The sequence below is a fragment of the Mixophyes fleayi genome, chromosome 5 (genome assembly GCF_038048845.1).
Source record: "Mixophyes fleayi isolate aMixFle1 chromosome 5, aMixFle1.hap1, whole genome shotgun sequence".
NCBI classification, from domain to species: Eukaryota; Metazoa; Chordata; class Amphibia; order Anura; family Limnodynastidae; genus Mixophyes; species Mixophyes fleayi.
The window spans coordinates 22,870,497-22,889,316 of NC_134406.1; the positions used below are offsets into that span (position 1 = coordinate 22,870,497).

The 18,820-nt window shown below is 43.0% G+C and overlaps 1 protein-coding gene across 3 annotated transcripts in view; it reads right to left on the bottom strand.

Annotated features, from left to right (window-relative positions):
* ANKIB1 (ankyrin repeat and IBR domain containing 1) overlaps window positions 1-18,820 on the bottom strand; it is a 110,618-nt gene that overhangs the window by 49,278 nt on the left and 42,520 nt on the right. For all 3 annotated transcript variants that reach the window (XM_075211823.1, XM_075211821.1, XM_075211822.1), the window contains exons 3-5: window positions 11,043-11,343; window positions 7,711-7,893; window positions 3,974-4,091 (exon numbers count right to left, since the gene is read on the bottom strand). In XM_075211823.1, the coding sequence (XP_075067924.1) occupies window positions 3,974-4,091; window positions 7,711-7,893; window positions 11,043-11,343 (602 nt within the window). The remainder of the gene's footprint in view (window positions 1-3,973; window positions 4,092-7,710; window positions 7,894-11,042; window positions 11,344-18,820) is intronic.

Consider the following 18,820-nt stretch of genomic DNA (forward strand, 5'->3'; position numbering starts at 1 on the left):
CAGCCAATTGCAGAACTTTGTTTTAAGCAGACTCTACACTAGTTATTTTGGGCAACAGGTGGCCCCCTGGCAGAGCAGCTCCCCCTCTTTTGTCATCTTCTAGTGATTCCCAGGTCAGAGAGAGGCGCAGTGCACTTGAATAGAATATATAGCAGGTCAGTGTGCGATTGGCTTGGCAGCCACAGATAACACAACTATTGGAGCTGTGTGACCACTTCATGATGGTGCTCAATGGTTATATTTACAGGTACATAGCCAGCCAATGTTCATTGATACATTCTCATAAGGGATCTCAAGGTCAACTTCTTCAAATATCTATATTCAAATAGCTGGTATGGATAGATAAATTCCTATAAGTCCACACACCGTCATGGGGTCTCTCTACTGACCGTCCGAGAATACGCTCGTGCACATATAACACACTCCTTAAGGCCGCATTACACTAACAAATTCACTTTATTGTTCTACACAATCATCATCATTTATTTATTTATATAGCGCCACTAATTCGCAGCGCTGGACAGAGAACTCACTCACATCAGTCCCTGCCCCATTGGAGCTTACAGTCTAAATTCCTTAACATACATACACAGACAGACAGACAGACGCACAGACTGGGGTCAGTTTGTTAGCAGCCAATTACCTACCAGTATGTTTTTGGAGTGTGGGAGGAAACCGGAGCACCTGGAGGAAACCCACGGAAACACGGGGAGAACAAACTCCACACAGAAAAAGGCCATGGTTGGGAATCAAACTCATGACCCCAGTGCTGTAAGGCAGAAGTGCTAATCACTAAGCCACCGTTCTGCCCAATATTCATCTCTCTATAGAAACAGAATATAATGGCAAACATGATAACTGAAACAAAAAAAGTTCATTTTTTTTATTATGATCTACATGTCACTGTGTTCTGTATCATTACCACTGTTTGAAACAGCAGTCTCTATTTTAAGCCACACGGCCTATATAAAGTCAACACATCAATTATACATGCTGCATAAGTTCTCTGCAATTGGTTTCCATGCCTGCTACATGTCAGCAGTTTCTTTACTATGCAGCCTACATGCACAATGACACGTGTGTATTTAATAGAAGTCTACAAGGAATTTGTGACTTATACAGGCGTCACTGTTCCGCTGTGAATGTGATACAACGAGGAAGTTACTCCCCCAGTCTGGCTGACGTGAATATTTGTTCACCGACGTGAGCCAGGCATAAGGAGGTTACAGTGATATTGTCTAGATACACATGGATCACCTACTTCCTAAACTGCCCCCCTGACACTTCACAAGACTAACAACTTACTTGCAAGTCTCTTTACGTAAGTAAGAGAAGGATATAAGATAGAAAACCCCCCGATGTCACGTACACTTGTCATAAAACCATATCGCTTACTTGGGAGGAGGACATCCAAAGCATCTTAACATTAGGGGTCAGCTGGATCTTCCATTTTGATGGTGGAAGGGGTTGTGGTTTCTGAAGCCCTAGGTGTCCCTACTCCTCCAAACACTCACTGGTTTCCGTACTCCCCAGTGGCACCCGTTTACCACTGCTGTGCGGAGCAGCATCGGAACGGGCCACACCTCCCACCTTTCTGAGCGACGAGACAAAGATATCTGTGGCCGGGACTGTGGAAGAAAACCCTCAAATCGAGAATGTCCGGTCTATAACCGGACAAGTAGGGTGAATCGCCAGTGAATTAACATTTTCAATTTTAATGCGTTAAAATTTGATTGAATATACTATGTAAGTTGACCTGTTGCCCTTGTTTTATTAAAGCATGTCACATTATTAATACAATGGACTTGTGGGTTCAATCCCTAGTAATTTCTGCACGGCTCCTATTTTTTGCTTGTTCGGTTCTAGCTATTACTTCAATCTTCAAATCAAAAAAAGTCTTTCAAAAAGTAGACATATTCTACATACAATATCCTCTTAAAACAAGAGAATTTCCCTTAACCATTCACTTACTGGACGATTCACCCTGGTCACAGATCCACTAAACGTCAAAATTGACATATTCCGATATGCGGAATGATGCCGAAAAACATTGCTCAGAGTTGAACTGATATTCCAGTGCACCTCTGTTAAGAAGTAAAGCATTAATATCCTACACCCTTCCTTTGCAGACAGTTGGGAGGTATGCATCCTATATCTTTAGGTGTGCAAGTGTGGCTAGCTGTCAATCAATCTGTGTCTGCTCAGTCAGAGAAGCACCTCCCACCCAACATGGCAACCTGCTACAAAAGAGTTAATGATGCGAAGGACATATTTAGTTAAGTATCCAAGTACTCCACTTATTTTATGTACATGATTAAGCCAAGTAATACGCTACCTTTGTTATAAATTCCAAACAGTGGCTTTGGTTAGCTTTTTAATTCTGCTAAATAAATTGAATTTACATGCAATCACTATTGGAGTACTCAAACAGAGATCTTTTGATTTCTCTGTTGAAAAATAAAAAAACACATCTCTTGCAGCAGGAAGTGATTATTCACAAGTAGCGTTTTATTTCATGTCATTATCCCTAAATGAACAAGGCTTCAGAAACAGAAAGACATTCCTTTGCTAATGACTTGCACAATCAGGAAGAAGACGGGTGACAGGCAGCCAATTGTGTTACTGGGTTACAGCAACATTACTAAGGCAACGTCTGGATGACTCATCCCTGCCGGTACGTCCTAGAGGCTTGGGAGTCAGGAATGTACGGATTGCTTCAACGCTGTTTATCGGAGACATTGATACAGACTCCAGCTGATCGTCTCAGTCTTGATAGTTCCTGATCTGTGAAATGCTGAACAGTCTCAATCTTTTTTAGTATCCGTACTCTTTATTCACATAGCACCAACACAATAATAAGTAGTACAGTAAAGCAATAAAATTGAAAGAATAATAAGGTGTGAGAGCCCTTTGTTACAGGAGATGAGGGCACAATGACACCGGTAATAATGGTAATAATGAAGTATGATGCAGCCCCATAGTTATTCTCTATGCAGAAAGGTAGCGCGTGGCGGAGAAGACTGCCCACAATTCATAAGCAACAAGGGCTGCTCCGATTTATAGGTGCACTTGGGGGTATGGCCACTACCAGCAGAGGGAGATGTTGGAGAATGTACCACCAAGGGCACTGAAGTATGAAGCGTCAGTCACGGCAGCATGAATGCGATCACTCTGCTGTTTCCTGGAAGGGCGCAATAATAAATCTAACACAAACTCCAGAAAAGTAGAAGAGAGAACAACAGGAATATCTAGCCAATTACAGCAGCACACCATCCAATGAGCAACCACTAGTGAATGCAGAGTTATGATCCGGGGTACAAGACACATGTGCTGGGCTCTCTGCATTCAATACAACTGTATCCCCGGGGCGGCTTTTTGTCACATTACCATTATTATTATCTTTAATTTGTATGGGACCATAGATTCTTTAGGCCCTACCTTCTGCTGTGCAGAATCATGAATAATTATTATATAGCAGGGGGCGGAGGCCTGCACTTGTCACCTGACCTCCCTTCCAGGATCTCCCAGAGCAGAGGGTCTAAAATTTGGCACAGTATGCTTATTACAGGGCAATGCAATAAGATCGCTCTGCCTTGTCATATAGAGGAGCACAGCAGGAAGCTCACAAGGATGAAGCCAGTTATTTAGCCAAAATTACTGAAATTCAATAGGGATGATGCTGTATTACTTAAGAGGAAAAATGAAATAAAAGTTTTTTAAAAAGTTACTTTAGCCGTAAGCCATAATGTATAAAAAATATAAAATTATTAAAAAACCATTAGGAACGAGTGATGTCTAGTGTGCAAAACACTGCATACCCCTCTAAAGTCATGGGGCCGCCAGCACATAGTCAAGTTCCACTCATCAGTACATCGCGTGCAAGAGTCTTTATATAGAACCACAACTTCGCTAGAAATCTCAGACTTTTAATTAAATCCTCAGACATTACACCACAATAGGTCGGTATAATTACCGTGCGCTCTGAGCAAAGCCTCTGCGGTGAAGAGCGGAGCCTGGAGCATGTCAGCCGTCTCCACAATCAGCATGTCCTTTAGACGCCGCAGATCCTGAGGACGCAGTCCTTCGTACGGCTGCAGATAAGGAACAAAAAAAAACATTAAGTAGTGTGAAGTGTATGGTTAAAAGGTTTAAACAGTCAAGGACTTTAAAAAAAAAACAAACAAACATTAATAGTACAGTCAGAGTAAAACCTTATTGCAATGTAATTATTAAAACAAAACATTCTTGAGAAAAAGCAGCTATAAAACGTGCCTCCTCTCTGTCTAGCACTACCTTAGGTATTATTGAAAATTGCAGATGAGGTGGGATTGAAGACATACTTGCTTACTTTTTGTACCATCCCTCCAGGACCTCAAGGCCCCCTCCCCAGCTGTGGAACAATGCGACTAGCAGAGACGTCATGACGCAATTTGCAGGGAAATCGAGTCATCAAGGCAAACCCCACCCACTTGAGAAAGAAGTGATACAGGAGGGGGGCCTACTCTGCCGGGAGTCTGGGGGGGAGAGAGTAGTCTAAAGATCATGTGAAATGAACGTCATGTGATCTGACAGACTTCCTACATGTTTGATGAGGTCACAAGATGCGTCTCAGGTGCACGGTGAGCATGCTCTGCCAGTACATGGGCTCTTCCCACTCTATGAATATTTATACCTACCCAGAAGAGGGCAGACATGTAAAATAAGTCAAAATGTACAACTGTAATACAAAGCAAATGTAACATACTTTATGGTAAAATAGTCGCTGTTCAGATATCTGCTCAATGTGCAGTTGTATGTAGGTAACTTTATTCTTATTAATATGGAACAACAGGGGCAAACGCAGGATTTGTAGAGGGGGGTTTCCACAACACGCCGCCAGTGGGCGTGACCAGCATGCATGGGGGCGTGGCTATAATATTAGACAGTGCTTGGCTGGTCTCCAACTCTTCCTATCCCTATAATATACATGGACAATGCTGCGTGGACTACTGTTAGGTGCACGCAGCTCTCCCTTTTCAAGCAGAGCTGTGTGAAGTGGGAGGAGGGTCCAGCCACCTCAATTATACAGTGCCCAACCTTGGAGGGGGGTTCCTGGCACTAGGAAAGCCCCCTCCCCTCGGTTTGCCTATGGGACAGGTTAGTAATTGGCTGCCTTACTTGTGTATAGGCGACAGATGCACAGTATAAACAGTAACACTACCAGTAGTGTCATCTAATGGCAACGTGTGAGTAATTTACCAATTTCAGACAATTTCCGTCTTTCTCAGAGACTTAATGCTTTCACACATAGGGGCAGATTCAATTACTGTTACTACAGTAATTTCTCTGCTGATTTATGCTCACCGCTCTATGAATCCCACGGTTAATTAAATCTGCCCCATAGACTGATCTGACCATCCCAAAATTCCTTACAGAAGTTATAGCCACGGAAGTGTACCCACTGCTGACACACAGCGAAGGCAGCCATTTTGTGGGTGATATATGACTACCATCACCAGCGATGAAGTCCAGGATGCCTCCATGTTGTCTCAGACTCAGCGTACAAAATGGCGACATCCATTGCGAGTAAAATGCCCTTTAGAAGTTAATTGCTAAGATATTTACCACACAAAGTCAAGAAATTGATGGGATAGGCATGTTTTTGGGACCTTTCCAGCTGTTTAATGTAATTAAATCCCATTCATTTAATTTATACAGTCCAGTATATAGTATCTCATCCATCACGTGAGTCTGTGACATTTATTAAAGGTCAGGATTTATTTTCTGGTTTGTCACTTAGATATTTTATTAGCTTAGTCGGAACGGAATCTATTGTGTGTGCTTTTCTGGATGTATATTAGAAACAGCCGCTAAGACTGGATGGTGACGTGGGCTCCGTGTACAATGCAGGAACTGACTACCTGCTAAACGCTGCTTTATTTATGCAGCAGTGGATTGAGTTTTCATGCAATACTTTCATACCTTTAAATAGTGATTCAGTCACTGCTGCGGTTATGCTGTTATCAGCAAAATCTTAATTAATCCTGTATTTTGCCTTTGGCTCTTTGTGGTATAAATTGATTATTTTGCAGTTTGTGCCATTTTTATACGGTATATTTTCTACATCCTTGTCCACTGCCTTACTGAAGTCCTATCAGGTGCTGTCCATGCCACCCACAAACCTCCTTACAAGAAATGATTACTTAGACCTGTGACCGTAAGCTGCATTTTCTCATTTCATTTGTGGAGCGGAGACAAGAAAGAATAATCGTGAAACAATCCTTGTTTTATACTCTACCTCTTACAAACAAGGTAGTTTCCAGCTCAACTTGATTGTCTAATTCAGTGCTTTCCAGGACTCCTATATCTTACAATATATGTCCCAGGGTCAAATGCTAATTAAACATATATTTGCATACAGTAGGTTTTATTGAGGTGGTCTAGAATTGTGGGGCTACAAATAAGCCTGGGGGAAGGGGGAGGGTCGCTGAGCTGACTGTTTATCTTTGGAGCTTACAGTCTAAATTCCCTAACATACACACAGACAGACACAGAGAGAAAAACTAAGGTCAATTTACCGACGAGTATGTTTTTGGAGAGTGGGAGAAAACGGAGCACCCGAAAGAAATCCACGCAAACACGGGGAGAACATACAAACTCCACACAGATAAGGCCATGGTCGGGAATATAACTCATGACCCCAGTGCTGTGAGGCAGAAGTACTAAACACTGAGCCACCGTGCTGCCTATCAGAGCATGTATTATCTGTCGGAAGGGAATGCTAGCCTGCTAGCAATATAATAATCTTCCAGCACTATTCAAATAATAATCTGTGGGCTTGTTTTGTTCTCTCATATATCTCTATCTATCTATATATATATATATATATATATATTATTTATGACTGCACCAGAAGACCACCATGGACAGATGGTAATTGCAATGTAACAAGGAGACAAGTATTCTTGTATACAGAGACACTTCCCCATGACCACATTCGGTCATGTATGTTTCACAGCACTGTACTAAAATGTATAATAGAACTTCTTCTCCTTATATTAATCATATGAACCTGCACTTGTTTATTGTCCGCACGCTGAAATGAAACAAAAAACCATTGCTCCTTATCAGCACCTGGTGGTGGCGCCATCGGACGACAGTCGGGATGGATGGGGACGTTCGGAGTTCTACGTGTGCAGATCACTATGGCGGAAACAGGACACCGCATCTATCACACTCATGGTCTAAATGAGCCATGTAACGGCTTGTCGGATGCACCTCATTTCTCTTCGCTCTCAAGACAAGTGCCAAGAGCTAGTAAAGGGGGTTTTGCAACAATTGGGGAGGGGGGCAGTTCACGTGTTTAGGCAGTCATTGCTTGCTTAATGTAGCAGTGTCAGTGCTACTTTGACCGGTGACCGCTGTTTATGTAACAAAATATGAGAGCAGAAGGAGGATTTAAGGGGGAAAAATTACCACTTATTCCTGATTTGACGAGTGTCGTGGCCACCCAATTAGAAGCCTGCTGCCATTTCTACCCGAGTCTTGCCTAAAGGTTTAAAAGAAGCTTCCACTAGGAAACCAGGTCCCCGGAGAAGGACCGCCAATGACGTAGGAGTGCGATGAAGAGCGGTTGTATACAATCTCCCCCAATGGTGAGATTCAACAGCACACATAGCCCCTCTCTCTGTGGCAGGACAGGGGGTAGGTACATTTATAAGCACAGCTTACCTCTCTCTTGTCTAATGCAGCATACTCCGCCTCAATGTCATCTGCCTCCGGGTCCCGTGAGAACACCATCTGAGACTCCAGCTTGAGCGCCAGCTCTTTATGGCGCTGTTTCTCAGCGCAGTCGCACGGCGTGTCCTTATTGTCATTTTCAGCAAAGAGGCTGCTTCCATTTTTCACAAGTAGCTGCGGGGAAAACAAAATCTAAATATATTTACTGCTTTTCCTAAAATTATTCTGAAGCGATAATTTAAAAAAAAAAAAAAAATCACACAAACAAGTGTACAGCAACGGGTAAGATTTGGCTGAAACGTACAAATACAGATTTACTCATTCAATTTGTAACTAGCAAAAGATGCAAGAGGTGGGACAATTCGCTGCAGGAACAGAGACAACGGACCCCCTATGCACTCATATGTCAGCCAGCAGAAAGGACCTAGGGCCTAATTCATTAAGGATCTTAACTTAAGAAACTTCTTATTTCAGTCTCCTGGACAAAACCATGTTACAATGCAAGGGGTGCAAATTAGTATTCTGTTTTGCACATAAGTTAAATACTGACTGTTTTTTCATGTAGCACACAAATATCAACTTTAAATTTCAGTGTACAAATAAGCTATTTTGTATTTGTTCGCTACATGAAAAAACAGTCAGTATTTAACTTATGTGCAAAACAGAATACTAATTTGCACCCCTTGCATTGTAACATGGTTTTGTCCAGGAGACTGAAATAAGAAGTTTCTCAAGTTAAGAGCCTTAATGAATTAGGCCCCTAGTGCTTGCATTAAGCAATCATGCAGCTCTCTCTGCTTAAACATGGACCCCCCCACTCCCCCCCAGGGGGCTGTGCTGCACTTCTGGCCAATTTAGCTTTTCAAATTTAAAATGTGTATGTGTCCGAATGTTGCCTCTCTTATGTTTAAGAGTTATGACCATTCTGTTTGCAGACATCTTGGTGTTAAATTAGGTAGTTTAGTGCAAGGGGGATTTGTTACTTCAAGTGAATCTGCCACCATAAATATTTCTGTGTTAAGTGTACATGACAGATGTATTTCCCCTCGTCTTTGCTTGCAGCTAAAATATAAAGTCACTGATATTCTATGCATTGAAAAGACGGATTCAGCAAACATTTTAGCAGTTTGAAAATAATTCTGCCCTATGTGAATACAGTGATTAAGAACGGGGGAAAAAAAATAAAAAAAAGTATAATTTTTGGGATCTGTGTATGGTAAAATAATATTACCTGAAAATAGTATTCTAAGCTCAAATGAGCAGGACATGATGATGTCTGAAACACTGTGTGTACATCAGCACTGCTACATAAAATAGTAAAGCGTATAATAACTTATCCAAGGTATGTGTGTGTGTCAGCAAAAGCTCTATTAAATATTAAGCTAGCTGTGTCTCCTGGGAGTAGCAGACAACCCTGTTATCTATGTACATTTGTGGAGAGGGTCGAGGATCCCCCCAAATTAAGATTTGGATAGGCTGATTATGGATACTTTGGTTATGTTGACATCTAGAATACATTGAATCGACCCCGTCTTGTATAAGGAGTTCTCAACATCAGTAGTCCTGACCTTTGTGTCCCAGTTTAAAATAAAACAAAGTGTTATTGTGTCTTCCTTCTGACACATCAAGATAGACAGGTCCCACACATCATGTTCTAGATGTGTATATGTGTCTTATACGAGGTTGAAACTTGTTTATAAAATTCGGTAAATAAAAACTTAAAATGAATCAAATAAATCTAGACACTCGGGGGCAGGTTTAAGAGTTGAACACAAATTCTGTGTACATGCAATTGTTTATCTGCACACTTGCATCTTACTCAAAATACAGACATGTAAACGCATCTTAAATATAGCACACAGATGCGTTGTTGCAATACACATACTTTGCACCTGGCTCGTACAGGGGTACCATTTATGCTTCATAAGTAACGTTTTCAAACATTAAGTGAAAAAAATACTGGCACAAGTTATGTGCAGTGTGACGACCTTGGTGTGAGAGAGACAATTACTATGTGTGACTGCTCTTGTATTCACCTCTAAATCAGCTACTCAAGGAGTAATGTAGTCAACAACAATGAAGTTCGGGTACAGTAGCCGGCTGTGATCCCCCCAGAGTGACCAGAAAGCTATATGTAAAAATCTTATTGCTGCCCCCTTAAATTCTAAGTTGACCTCACACACGTAATTATGGAGGTCGTAGGTGGACAGAACAATTTCAATTTGACTGGACTGCTCCCCAGCCAGCAGTCCGGAGCGCTGCTCCCCAGCCCCAGCCAGCAGTCCAGAGCGCTGCTCCCCAGCCCCAGCCAGCAGTCCGGAGCGCTGCTCCCCAGCCCCAGCCAGCAGTCCGGAGCGCTGCTCCCCAGCCCCAGCCAGCAGTCCGGAGCGCTGCTCCCCAGCCCCAGCCAGCAGTCATCATCATCATCATCATCATTTATTTATATAGCGCCACTAATTCCGCAGCGCTGTACAGAGAACTCATTCACATCAGTCCCTGCCCCATTGGAGCTCACAGTCTAAATTCCCTACTATAGACACACACTCACACACACAGACAGACAGAGAGGGAGAGACTAGGGTCAATTTTTTTATTTTTTATTGCAGCCAATTAACCTACCAGTATGTTTTTGGAGTGTGGGAGGAAACCGGAGCACCCGGAGGAAACCCACGCAGACACAGGGAGAACATACAAACTCCACACAGATAAGGCCATGGTCGGGAATTGAACTCATGACCCCCAATGCTGTGAGGCAGACGTGCTAACCACTACGCCACTGTGCTGCCCAGTCCGGAGCGCTGCTCCCCAGCCCCAGCCAGCAGTCCGGAGCGCTGCTCCCCAGCCCCAGCCAGCAGTCCGGAGCGCTGCTCCCCAGCCCCAGCCAGCAGTCCGGAGCGCTGCTCCCCAGCCCCAGCCAGCAGTCCGGAGCGCTGCTCCCCAGCCCCAGCCAGCAGTCCGGAGCGCTGCTCCCCAGCCCCAGCCAGCAGTCCGGAGCGCTGCTCCCCAGCCCCAGCCAGCAGTCCGGAGCGCTGCTCCCCAGCCCCAGCCCGGAGCGCTGCTCCCCAGCCCCAGCCAGCAGTCCGGAGCGCTGCTCCCCAGCCCCAGCCAGCAGTCCGGAGAGCTGCTCCCCAGCCCCAGCCAGCAGTCCGGAGAGCTGCTCCCCAGCCCCAGCCAGCAGTCCGGAGAGCTGCTCCCCAGCCCCAGCCAGCAGTCCGGAGCGCTGCTCCCCAGCCCCAGCCAGCAGTCCGGAGAGCTGCTCCCCAGCCCCAGCCAGCAGTCCGGAGCGCTGCTCCCCAGCCCCAGCCAGCAGTCAGGTCATTTACCTCTACACAAGTTTTCATCCCTGAGGCAGCGGCATAGTGCAAGGGTGTATTCTTCTTGTTGTCTGTGGCGTCAAGTGCGGCTCTCTCATACTCCCCATGGTCAAGCTTTGCTCCTTTCCACTCTAATATCATCCGCAAACATTCAGACCTCCTGCGATCATCATCTGCAAGTCTGGGCAAGCGATGGTCTAGAGCACCTTCGGAGATCATTATGTGAAATCCCATACAAAGCAAGTGCATAGAACTCTCATTGTGAATGTTTCGTTTGTTTGGATTGCCATCCCTTCCAAAGAGAAATGCCCTGCAGTAAGAGGAAAGACAGAACAAACATCAGGGAACATTATTTAAAATATAAAGCCTCTAGGCAAAAGTAATTACAACCAGAGCAAAGAAAGAAAAAACAGATTGGATGTTGAACTTTGATTCATACAGGGGTGCGTTTCACCTCACAGACTTCCTGCACCAGTGTGACAAAAGCTTCACATTACTAATCTGTGCTGTTGGGGGTCCTGCTCTTCCTACTATCTAACTCTCAGTCAGTGGCTTCCTGCTTCACTCCAATACAACACTGCCTCTGTCATGCTCTGCACCTCATGACAATCCCTAGATCACTAGCAGTCCTGTCCTCACCAACATAATCACACTATTGGACAGATCGCTGCCTCGCACAATATCATTGCTCTCAATAATACACTGTGCTGACAATTCTAATGATCTGACTGGTTAATGAATGAGATAAATACGGGTAAACATGACATAATTTATCATGTATATTAAAAGGGGCAGAAACCACAGTCTAACATCTTAAAATATATAGATGACATTGATTAAAAAGAATATACTGCATCACAGTTAAAAATTTGTTACGCTCACATTTAAGTCGATGTTGAGAGTTTTTCCCATTATTATAATTTAAACACTGTTAATACAGTCAAGCCCAGTGGTCGAAGTAAATTTAGAAGTGAAAGCCGTAGGAGAAGTTGCGGTATGACATACCACCATATACCAGTCCACTTCCACCACTCGTCAAGATCCAATTTACATTCCCTTTGCATAGCTTTTATTCTAAAACCCTTCAGAATCTTCACCCTTTTTTTTTCACACTCCCTTCATTCCGTAATGCAATACAAAGGGCCCGTATCCATGATACTACTTATTCCTGCCTCTTACACTGCAACGTTTTGCAGACACAGTATTTTGAACTGTTCTAGAGTAGTAAAGTAGTTTTTCCCTGTGAATTACTGGACCTGTTGAGTACACGACCTCATCTTTTACCAAAATAACTATACATACCGTATACGTGACTGAATGCTTGTTCAGATTACAATAAGTTAAGTTTTTCCCTCAACCTATTTTACTGTACAGATGAACTCTCCCAAATGTACACATTTTACACGATGGAACAAACAGTTTAACACAATATACCAATGTGGTCAATTAAAAATTGAATACTCAAAGAATATACAAAATAGGTCAATATAATTAAATCCCCATATGGTGTAAATACAAAACTGAACCTCCAGAATATAGTCCGACTCTCAGGCTTATTTCTGGATGTAAAGTAAGGTTGTGTGTTTTCCTGTTCGTCTCCCCAGAAGGTGACGTCTGCGTATGGATGTCCCTATTGTCATCACTGTCTTTAAGTGACAGCGACCATGATCACTCCTTTACTCCATAGAGACTAATGATGCCTATGCAAGTATCTGTCTCCCCGTTATTCCCATCAAAAATAGAATTAAGGAGATATAAAAAGGTCCGTTGCCTAATACAAAACCAGACTTGTATGACAAAGATAAAGGTGTAATCATCTAAAGAAATTAGATAAAGGCTTTTTTTTTTATCTCTTTTATACTGTAGGAGAACATTATGTCACCCCCTAGGCAGAGGGTGAAATAATGAGGCAGGCATTTTGGTGAAAAACGGACGACCCCTCTCCCCTATAGTCCTCTCTTCACTAGTTTACAATTAGTCCCACAAGAGAAGAGCAGAGAAGAGAACCTGATTTCCTGGGTTTTTGGTCCTCCTATAGTATTGTGCATGTAAAGAATTTACCAATAAGTACATAATAAAATAACCCATTATTATTAGAACTACTTGCAGTAGTGGGACACAGACAATGGGATGTCCTGAAACCACAATCAATGGGGAAGGTGGGATGTCTATAAAGTAGCAGGCACATGGAGAACTTTCCAGCTAGAAGAAACATCTGGATCGGCAATAACACTCAGCTTGTAGAGCAAATTTGCAGGGGGGTGACCAGGTGGCAGCTTTGCAGATAATCTGTACAGCACCACCTAAGAGGGACCAAACGGACGTTTAAATATGGTGGAAGGTCAACTGGGACGAGAGGGGAGGGGTGAACATGTTCCCACTGATGCTCTTTAATGGCCACATAAAGTCCCATCATCAGAACCCCTGAGCCTCTTAAAGTTGAGACACAAAAAGCTAAGACTATATCTACGAGACACTACATCATCTATGTTATGAAGCAAGGAGGCTTGCAATAAAATAATTTACCTCTGGAATGAGAGCCAGCTCTAAGGGTGCAGAAATTTGCACCCTAATGGACATCAAGGTGAGTCCTTATTTGAGACCCTCCAGGCAAAACAGGAAAGGTCAATCAGACTGGCCTACCAGAACATTGTGGTCCAATCTCTATGACATAGCCTAAGATGATGGAGAGACCACTCATCTTCCTCAAATGGGAACCCAAGGGTTCACAAATGGAACCCTTGGGTTGAAGATCTCCAATATAGCCAGAACACATCACACTGCCCATTCACAGGATTCTATATGGCCTTGATGGTTCAAGAAAGTCACAATAATGGTACTGGCAGTCTGGACCCGTGTCACCTGGTCTTTGATATGTCCAGACATTCATGGCCAAATAAATGTTGATTGGTAGGTAGGACTCCCTAGAACATCAAATCCCTTATAGTGGATGGTGAAGGTATATCACCACACAAACCCCAAAGGCTGGCATTCATATTGACCACCCGTCTAACAGAAACTAAGAAGAGTCTCTCCAACAACAGATGAGATAGATCAATTCCACCACCCCAGGGAGGCAACCAATCTAGCAGACAGCTGGATGAGGCACTTAAGAGATTTGTTCTACCGGTGGAGAAGTTAACAATTGTAATCGCACTTAGGAGGGGAGAGATCAGTCCCCGGAAATAGTGAATCTTGTACTATGTAAGGAAAATGTGATGAGTCACTGCTTATCTGGTAGGAAGACATGCAGATGCCCGAGTATTTGGTGTTAACCAGTTTGGAAGTTAAAAAGGGGTTATTCCTAGATTGTGTTGGCCCTGATGTCACTTAAAAATCTGATCCCGGGGCGGCTGGCTGAGATGAAAGGTAGTCTTGCTAAAAAAAAATATAAAAAATACCTCAGGTCTGAAATGGGTAAATTTGGTTAGTCCTGGCGTCAGATCACCAGGTGTCTCTGGACAAATTGTGGCTACCACTCAGTCCTCCCGGCTCACAACACGGCAGTGATCGGGATGGAAAGATGATCTACTCCTTACCCTAGGGGACAGAGGATCCACTAGTCCTGCGGCTACAGAGGTGGGGTCCAAACGACCCACATGCCAGGAGCAGGTGGAAGGAGGGAATGTAATCTGACATTTGTCTGGTTTGTTATTTTAAAGAGTACTTTTTATTTAGTAGATACAGTATTGGGACTGTCAATGATATTTATAAAGAGATTAGCATTTAAATGCAGTATTAAGGTCTGAAAACAAATCTAAGAGTTTTTAATATCTTTCTCAGACTTTCTGCTCCAGCAGCCCACAGAGATCGTATAGAATGTAACAGGAATGACAGTAACACTATGGTTTGTGTCTCTATCCATCAATGCCTTGGATTAAAAGACCATAGATTAAGAAAAACACAAATCTAGCAAAGTCACCGGACAGCTAAGTTTATCATAAATTAGGAATATATAAAGGAAAGCTTGAATATGTTTATTCTCTTCATTGTAATTAAGAAAACCAAGCTACATGCACTTTAATACAGTACTTTAATACGGTTGCATGCTGGATGAAATTCAACAATACTATTTAAACGTACAGTTGCGAGGGATTTTGCTAAGAGTTAGATTTCCCATTAGACAATCAAATCACAATATAAAAAGCACTTATTTGTTAACCTTGGGCAAACGTGCCATTTTTAATTAATCTTATTTGCACTGATTGTCTCTTAAAACCCCAAAGCAATATTATACCGGCAAACAGAAACCATGCCATCAAATTGGAAGCACAGTATCTCAGCAATGTCCCCTATTCTAATAAAGAACACAATAAGCTAAGATAAATACATTTTCATTTAGTGTTAAGCCATCATCAGGGTACATGGTTTGTTAGTTTAGCAAATTAAAAAAAAAAATATATAGATGTATTGTGTCCAATTACTGATTTTATGTTTTACACTTAGTGATGTTATTGTGTCTAAAGGCTCCATTCAATTTACCTGGCCATAAATAGCCAGCAAATCCTTGTATTCTGGAGATAGAGAACACGTGTTTATACTGATCTAAGCTCAGTCTTCTATACTGTCCGTCCAAATGTCAGAACTAGAGAAAACAAAAAAGACTGTAAAACATCAGCTGAGAAACGTATTACTTCTCTATCCTATGCCAATTTGGGGCACTTTAGAAGCCAACGCTTGTATGAATGAGTTGCTAATTCCTAGGTAACTGAAATATAAACTGCAGATTGGTGTATTCATGGATTGGGAAATTACCAGGGATGACACACGTGTTACATTTCACTATTTGATGGTTTGTTTTGTCCTTTATCAGATCATCTGCACTGTCTTAAAGCTGCAAAGGGTGTATTTTACTTGCCTAATGCACATCATCATCATCATCATCATCATTTATTTATATAGCACCACTAATTCCAAAGCGCTGTACAGAGAACTCACTCACATCAGTCCCTGCCCCATTGGAGCTTACAGTCTAAATTCCCTAACATACACACACCAAGAGAGACGAAGGTCAATTTGATAGCAGCCAATGAACCTTTCAGTATGTTTTTGGAGTGTGGGAGGAAACCGGAGCACCCAGAGGAAAAACACGCAAACACGGGGAGAACATACAAACTACACACAGATAAGGCCATGGTCAAGAGTTGATCTCATAACCCCAGTGCTGTGAGGCAGAAGTGCTAACCACTACGCCATCGTGCTGCCCATATGTCACCATTCTCTCCCTATAGCACCGCACTTTCCATCTGCCCCCATCAGCTTTTCTTCTGCCATGTGCCCCAATCTGCTCCCTGCAGCCCCTTATCCCACAATTCTCACTCTCCATTTCTTCTCTTCTTATATGCCTCGATTCTCTCCCTCCAGCTTTCTAGCTACCCAATTCTCTCCATGCAGCCAATCTCCTTTTACATGTTCTTAGCTTCTCCTTCTTGGCCCTTTATTTTCACCTGTCCCTTTGTATCCATTTAGCTCCTACCTTATCTGCATCAATTTTCATTATCCAGCCATTGAACCTCTATTAATTCCCTGCTGTCCCTCTTTTTCCAGCCACTGCCCCATTCTGCCACTCGGTTCCACTCCGCCTGCATACTGTCCCCTCCAGGCTCTCTTCTCTCATCCTGACCCTTATTCTGGTCCTCTGAGCCCTCTTCTTCCACCCTGACCCCTATTCTGTCCCTCTGGGCCCTCTTCTTCCACCCTGACCCCTATGCTTTCCCTCTGAGCCCTCTTCTTCCACCCTGACCCCTATTCTGTCCCTCTGGGCCCTCTTCTTCCACCCTGACCCCTATGCTTTCCCTCTGAGCCCTCTTCGTACACCCTGACCCCTATTCTGTCCCTCTGAGCCCTCTTCTCCCACCCTGACCCCTATTCTGTCCCTCTGAGCCCTCTTCGTACACCCTGACCCCTATTCTGTCCCTCTGAGCCCTCTTCGTACACCCTGACCACTACTCTGTCCCTCTTCTTCCACCCTGACCCCTATTCTGTCCCTCTGAGCCCTCTTCTTCCATCCTTCTCCCTATCCTGTCCCTCTGAGCCCTCTTCTTCCATCCTTCTCCCTATTCTGTCCCTCTGAGCCCTCTTCCACCCTGACCCCTATTCTGTCCCTCTGGGCCCTCTTCTTCCACCCTGACCCCTCTGGGACATATTCTTCAATGTGCCCCCATTGGATTTTGCGCCTCTTCTTCTACCTATCCCCCATACATCCCCCATATTAGCATAGCTGTAATTTCCCTTTTAAACCAAGAAACAGGAAGCCAGGAAAATAATAATACCACAGTAAAGTACAAAGGACATGTCAGCATGACCAAACATGACCTTAAACACAAATCAAGTGAATAATACACTTGGTAAATAATAGAGTGCACAAAACAGGTCTTAGAAGCCAACAAAACAGTCTTCACATTGTGCTGGCGTTTTACAAGCAGCCAGTAACCTGTAACTTACCAGGTTAATCAATAACTTGCCCATCTCCTCTAGGAATAATCCGTCACATGTCACCTCTGTATCCTCATAGGGAACTAACCCCGATTGTTACTTTATACCAATCACAAATATTTACAACTAGTGTAAGTGACTCAGTTGCTGGGAGCTATTAAGATTTTACTGATGCACTAAAAACGCTATAATGTATTTGTTTTATAATACACAACTGATACATAACACCTGCAAATACATAACACCTGCAGAGAGTTCTAACAAGGAATACACCTCTACTGTAAATTATTAAACTGAAAAGTAACCTTGGATTTCCATTACCTGCATGAACTTTATATGGTCACTTCTCCTTTAATGACCTTATAATTTCCATTTGAAGGAGCCTTATCCCATATGTTATTATAGTGTGATTTTAATAAATGTATTAATTTAAATATACAATATCGGTAAATTGATATCTATTGAAGTGTTCAGTTCCAACATTCCTATATGTACACTGTACTGCTTTATAGTACGGTATCTAGTAGGGTACGGGGTGACTAACAGACCCATACAATTAATTACATTTCATCGCCTTGTATTCTCACAGCTTTCCCTTTATACATCTTCCACAAACACTAGGGGCAGACCCAATACAGTGCCCCCCCCCCCCTCACTGTCATCTTCTAGTGAGGTGATTGGCTGCTCTGTTTAGGTAACTGGAGTAAAACGCCAAGTAAATTCGCCGAACAAAAAAACAGAAGGAATGAATAACATTTTTTTTGCTGATCACTTCAATGACATCTATATATAAAAAACAATACGCCCAATTGTAACATTAGTGGCACCCTATAAATAAAGACATATAATAATTTCGGTATAATGTTAGATAAAAAACAAACATGACTTTTTTTTCTCCTAAAGTCATGTGCCCCTTTTTATAGTACCGTTAAACTGTACCTATCACTTTGGCTGAAAAACCTCCAGTGCGTACCTAGCCTCTCATCAGAGCAATCAGCCAACATACGACCGGTCGGTCAGCGTTAGTGTGTATAATTACACGATGAACAACAGTGATTCCAAATTAACGATCGCCATTTCATTTGGGTGACCATACTGTTTAATAATCTTGTTCCAATCACCTTCTGATCATGTAGTGTGTATGAATTCACGGACGATTCCATGACTAACTGCTGATAGTTCCTCAAACCGCGACTCCTTTTGGGGTGTGTGTATGTAAATGTCTGATGTCTTCACCTCCCCACGTGGTGCAGTGTCCGCACGTCGGTCAAATGGATTCTGTCCCCTTCTTTCCCCCCGGATCTGTACTTACAGTCGTCTTGTCATAGTGAGTAGCAGAAGACCAGTAACTT